The sequence below is a fragment of the Pistacia vera genome, unplaced genomic scaffold (assembly GCF_008641045.1).
Source record: "Pistacia vera cultivar Batoury unplaced genomic scaffold, PisVer_v2 Contig147, whole genome shotgun sequence".
Classification (NCBI taxonomy): domain Eukaryota; kingdom Viridiplantae; phylum Streptophyta; class Magnoliopsida; order Sapindales; family Anacardiaceae; genus Pistacia; species Pistacia vera.
Genome location: NW_022195543.1, coordinates 280,944 through 287,691, shown reverse-complemented (window position 1 = coordinate 287,691; position 6,748 = coordinate 280,944). Strand labels below are relative to the sequence as shown.

General features: G+C 32.0%; 1 protein-coding gene across 1 annotated transcript; it reads left to right on the top strand.

The window, feature by feature from the left end:
• The first annotated feature begins 3,265 nt into the window (after window positions 1–3,265).
• LOC116124038 (secreted RxLR effector protein 161-like) lies at window positions 3,266–3,823 on the top strand. Its single transcript, XM_031409753.1, has one exon. The coding sequence runs from the start codon at window positions 3,266–3,268 to the stop codon at window positions 3,821–3,823; it is 558 nt and encodes a 185-aa protein (XP_031265613.1).
• Window positions 3,824–6,748: the final 2,925 nt, after the last annotated feature.

Sequence of the window (6,748 nt, the reverse complement as noted above, 5' to 3'; positions counted from 1 at the left end):
TAAATTTTCTTCCAGTATCTCTCATAAAATATAAAACCGTGAAAGATTAATGATCTACTGTTAAAAATCCTAGATGATAATAAGAAGTTAGTTGGCCGTAGTAATTTCAATAATTGGTTGAGGAAACTGACAATAATATTGAATTCAAAAAACGCAGCCTATGTTTTGGACACACTCCTACCTGAATCTCTTCCTTCTGATGCTCCTTCTGATGAGCATAACGAATATAAAAAATGGAAGGAGGATGAACTTAAAGCTCGCTCCAGAGAAAGTGTGAAAAGATGAAAAGTGCTAATAAAATTTACCTCACGTTACAAGAGTTGTACCGTGAAAATTTGAGGATGAGGCAATATGAATTAAGTTCAACTTTATTCGGAATGAAGTTGAAAAAGGGTGTGTCACCAGAAGAACATGTCATGAAAATGATTAACATTCTAGGGCAATTACATGCCATGAAAATTGAAATGTCGGACAGCCTCAAGGTGGATTTAGTTCTCCAATCTCTACGTTCAAGTTTCACACTTTTCATCAATAATTATCATCTCAATAGAATTGAGAGAAAACTTCCTGATTTGTTGAATGAGATTCAACAATTTTATGATCAAGAAAGAAAAGGTAAAAGGCAGGAGGTTGTAAGTATGGCTTCTTCCAGTAAGACTAAGAAGAAAAGGCCAATGAAATCCCAAAAGAAATTGGGAACAAAACCCAAGGGAAAAGGGTTTAAGAAAAAGGTTGCACCTCAAGCCAATAAATCTAAAGAAAATGGCCAATGCTTTTGGTGTAAAGAAAGCGGGCACTGGAAGAGGAATTGTCCTCTCTATCTAGAAAGTCTTAAGAAGGCTAAAGCTCTTCTCATTGAGAAGACCGGATCAGGTATGTCCCAATGCTATGTCATTGAATTTTAATTAAATGTTAGTTCAAATAATTCAACCTGGATATTGGATTCAGCTACTACTTCACATATTTGTGTTTGTTTGCAGGATCTGCAGAATAGTTCTGCTCTAGCAAAAGATCAAGTCATGTTAAGAATGGCGAATGGAACAAATGTTGCTACCGAAGCCATGGGAACATGCATTTTGATGCTTTCATCAGGAAACCTTTTGTATTTGTACAATGTCCTATATTTTGGTAAAGCCACTAGAAATATAATTTTTGTTTCTGTATTATGTAAATATGGTTACAGTGTATAGTTTAATAGAAATGACTTTCTAGTTTATTTTGGAAATAAACTTGTTGGCAAAGCTATCAATACAAATGGTTTGTATGTGCTAGAATTAAATGGTCATAGTATAATGAATTCCATAACTAATAAATGAACTTGAAATGAAATTAATCTTAAATTAGTTTGGCATCATAGATTAGGTCATACAGGAGACATAAGAATAATCCAGTTATGAGAAAGTGGACTTTTAAGTTCATTTGGTTCAGAACCCTATCCGACATGTGAATCTTGTCTTCAAGGAAAAATGACCAAGTCACCCTTTAAAAGTAAAGGGGAAAGGGCCAAAGAATTGTTGGAATTAATATATACAGATGTATGTGGACCGTTTAATGAAATGGAGGTTTCCACTACTTCATTACCTTTACTGATGATTATTCAAGGTATGGGTATTTGTATTTAATGAAATACAAATCAGAATCTTTTGAAAAGTTCAAAGAATTCAAGAATGAAGTGGAGAAACAAACTGAAAAGAGTATTAAAATTCTACGATCAAATCGTGGAAGTGAATACTTAAGTACAGAATTTCAAGATTTTCTAAAAGAAAATGGGATTATATCACAATTAACTCCTCCATTTACACCACAACACAATGGTGTATCTAGAAGGAGATATTGTACTTTATTGGATATGGAACGATCGATGATGACTTTTACGGACTTGTCGATTTACTTGTGGAGGTATGCCCTACAAATAGCAGTGCATATTTTAAATAGAGCACCATCTAAATCGGTCCAAAAGATACCATATGAAGTGTGGTATGGCAAACCACCTAGTCTTAACTATTTAAAGGTCTGGGGTTGTCCAGCTTATATCAAGACTATTAAAACAGACAAGTTAGACGTAAGATCTTAAAAAAATTGATTTATAGGGTATCCTAAAGAAAGTTTAGGATATTATTTTTACTTCCTTACTGATCAAAGAGTTTTGATCAGTAGAAACACACATTTCTTTGAGAAAGAATTCTTAGAAGAAAGAGGTGCAGGAAGAAAAATTGAACTCAAAGAATATTCCGAAGAGTCTCAAATCGATAATACTGACATAGTTGAACCAGATCAAGAACCTTTAATGCATGACACAACGATTCCAGCTCATAAATCTTCTAGAATATCTCTACCTCTAAAGAGATATTATGGCTTTCTACATGAAAAAGTTTTTGAATCTTTTTCAGTGGGAGAAGTTGATCATGGAGATGATCCTAAAACTTATGAAGAAGCAATATTAGATATCGATTCTGAAAGATGGCTAGAAGTGATGAATTTTGAAATAGAATCCATGCACGCTAATCAAGTTTGGACACTTGTTGATCCTCCAAAAGAAATAGTTTCTATTGGTTGTAAATGGGTCTTCAAAAGAAAGGTTGGCGCAGATGGAAAAGTAAAGACCTATAAGGCTAGACTTGTAGCGAAAGGTTATACTCAAAAACAAGGGTTGGATTATGAGGAAACTTTTTCACCAGTTGCAATGCTTAAATCCATCAAAATCATGCTAGCCATAACAGCACACTATGATTATGAAATTTGACAGATGGATGTCAAGACCGCGCTCCTCAATAGATTTATTGCGGAAAACATATATATGCAACAACCTGAAGGTTTTGTATCCAATACTGAGAGACATAAAGTGTGCAAATTACATAGATCCATTTATGGATTGAAGCAAGCTTCTAGAAGCTAGAATATCCGATTTGATAAAACGATCAAAACTTTTGGTTTCATAAAGAATCCGGATGAACCGTGTGTATACAAGTGGGTAAAAGATCATGTCACGATTTTCCTCATATTATATGTAGATGACATATTATTAGTGGGAAATGATATTGGCATGATGATTGAAGTTAAGATGTGGTTGTCAAAAACTTTATCAATGAAAGATTTGGGAGAAGCAAATTACATCCTAGGAATTCGCATCTATAGAAATAGAGCGAAATGATTGATAGGGTTATCTCAAAGCATGTATATAGAGAAAATGTTGAAAAAGTTCAACATGTAAGACTCCAAAAGAGGTTTTTTGCCTTGCGGTCATGGACTACATCTTTCTAAGGATATGAGTCCTAAGATTGATCAGGAGCAACAACGGATGCGTAATATACCCTACGCTTCAACCGTGGGTAGTCTTATGTACGCAATGCTATGTACAAGGCCTGATATAACTTATGCTGTAAGTATTACGAGCAAATATCAATCAAAGCCAGGAGAGAAACATTGGTCTGCAGTTAAAACAATCTTTAAGTACTTGAGAATGACTAAAGATTTAATACTGAGTTATAGAGGTTCTGAATTGAAAATCCAGGGATACTCAGAATCTGATTTTCAATCAGATGTGGATGATAGAAAGTCTACATCCGGATTCATCTTTACATGCAATGGAGGAGCAATTAGTTGGAAAAGTTCCAAACAATCGACCACTACCGACTCCACTACAGAAGCTGAATATATTGTCACTTCAGAAGCAGCAAAAGAAGGTGTATGGATACGCAAATTTGTAGTTGAACTTGACATGGTTCCAAACATGAGTTATCTGATAACCTTGTTCTGTGACAATAATGGTGTTATTGCACAGGCAAAAGAACCAAGAGCACACCAAAAATCAAAACATATTTAGTGTAAATATCATATTTTAAGAGAGCTTGTTGAAGCAGGAGAAATTTTAGTGCAGAAAACACCTTCAGCAGATAACGTAGCTGACCCACTTACTAAAGCAATGACACAGAAGCAATTAGATCATCATCTTGAGAAGATGGGTATTAGATACCACAACGATTGGCTCTAGTGCAAGTAGGAGTTTTGTTAGTGTATGCCCTAGGAACCAATCGTGTCATCGGTTCCGAGGCATTATGTTTTGTATATATATGTGAATGTATATAGTTTGTATATACATTTTATCTTATCAATAGAAGAAAGTGTTCTTATTTCACATGTGGTTTATTGCTTCATTTATATATATGTATTACATGTGAAATGTCCGGATGATACAAATCTTTAGAAGATCAAAATCATCAAAGTATTCCTTACATAGGTAATATTAATTAGGCAATAATATTATATAGTAGGCATGTTGAATGCCTCCGCAGAATATCATGTGATGATATTAGTGTGGGTGATTATAAAAGTTATATCACTAGGGCATTAACATGGCTGCGCGGTTAGTGAACTGTTTATCGAATATAGTCATTTATGATGAATCATATGGACATTTAAAATATAGTCAATGATTTATCATAAAATCATACTAGTGTATTATTAATCCTTAAACCTGAGATATAATGGTTGGATTCTGCATAAACGCATATGGTTCATGTGGTGAATAAACACGAGACTAATTATGTCATGTGTTAATAAGCCAATTTGGCCATGTGTTGTTTATGTGTGAGGACAAGTGATAGTCAAGATGTGATCCATTGACTTGGTATAGATTGATATCAAGTTCCTAGACAAATGTTAAGATATATTGGAAAAGAGAAATCTCTGGCCGGGGTATATAAAATGTTACTTGAAATGTTGTTTCATTGTGACACGTTCCATATGTATTGATTGTCAATTTGATATAAAATTAAGATAAGGATTTTGACATACCATGAATCCATTCTTAATTGAGATTAGACAATGGAAGGATTTGATTATACAGAGTGTATGATTATAAAAGGGTTTGTTGGAGTATATCTTCATTGTGACTTAGGGGTTATGAAGCATTGCTAGATGTCTACTATAATCGGTGGGAGTTTTGTTCATAAAGATTTATGACAAAACATATCGAAGTAGACTATGATATTGGGCCCATGGCTAGGCTACAGTGAACCTAAGAAGTCACACATAAAAACTAAGGAGAATTGAGAAATAGCTAAAAATAGTTGATTATCCAAGGTTGGCTAGCACCTACCAAGGGTAATAAAGTTATTTACATTATTATCATTGAATTAGATTCAATGGAAGGTTTTATTAGTTATTATAAATAATTTAAGAGTTAAATTGTTAATTGGAATTCAATGGAATTCCAATTCATAATTAATCGTTTTCTTTATATTAAATTAGATTTAATAATGGGTTATAATTGTAAACATATGAACAATTTAATGGTTAAATTGTTATGTAAACAATTTAAAAGTTAAATTGTTAACTGTGATTAAATATTAATCCAATATTATTATTTAAAGAAGTTTAATAACTTAATAATAATTATGGAATTATTTACAACTCCAAAAACAATTATGGAATTGTTTAAGGAAGTCCAAAACAATTATTGAATTGTTTACAAGGCTACATATATAAAGAAAATGATATATCAATTTTAGGGTAGAGATCAAAATTTCTAAGAACCCTAAATGTCTCTCTTGGCCTAATTCTTTTTTTGCCTTAGTATGGATACTCTTTTGTTTAATTTCTCTTAAAATTAAAAGTCTCTAAAGTTACTAAAGACTTGAGATAACAAGTTATAGCTTATTTGTTTTTAATTTAATTAATTTTTTTATAAAATATAAATATACGTGTTATAGTATCACATGTATCACCTTCCATATATTTCATCTTTCGCATTCAATCAGCAAACTGTTGATTGATACGGCATTAACGAGGACCGAGAGTTTAGTTGCATGTGAAAAATGTGGTTATAGATATTTTGGCTACATTCAATTATGCTTTAATTGCCAGATAATATATAACAGGTGAGGTAACCACACAAATATATGCGATCTTGATTGTTTCAAATGTCATTTCAATTTTAAAGATAATTTATTATTTATTCGTTACTCTTGAATAAAACAACAACAAAAAACCCAACAATAATGTAGTATCGTTTTCAGTACTTAAATGCTACGAGATTCATAATCATTGAACTCTAAGAGACAAAATTAAAATTAGGACGTCCTAATCAGAGAATTAACGATATATATGTATATATACACGATAATTCTTTAGTCAAGATGTCCTACAAAATAAATGTAAGGATCATCATGATCATACTTATATACTATTAGATTCATGTGCAAATTAAAACATCGTTTCAATCTAATGAGATAAATTGAATGATTATTCTACATCAGGTAGACATGGTTTGTGACTTGGATTTACAAGGGTGGGCAGGCAAATAGGCAATATCACCCACTAGAAAAGTATTTTGATCACCTTAATAACGCGATCCTACCAAATTAACTTCATAGAATAATGCTACACATACAACATTCTCATATAACATTATGTGATAAAAGATGATTCAATGAAAGTTTAATTTTATTTTAAAATCAATCAATCATATTTTGCCACATAATATTATCAGTAATACTATATTTACCGACCCAAATACCGATTTTTATATACCGACTCACTATCCAACAACCCAAATCTCAAAATTTAACTCAGAGTCAGTATGTCAAATCGGTCGCTGGGTCGGTAAGCCTAGCATTACTGTAATATTATATGAGAAATGTTGTATGTATAATATTACTCAACTTCATATATCATTTTTTTTTTTTTTTGGTTTACATATATATGTATTTTGATTAAATATCTTATTAAAAAAATAATAATAAAAATA

Bases quoted from the DNA above. Each gene is read 5' to 3' on its own strand.
- LOC116124038 (XM_031409753.1), top strand. From the start codon at position 3,266: ATGAGTCCTAAGATTGATCAGGAGCAACAACGGATGCGTAATATACCC.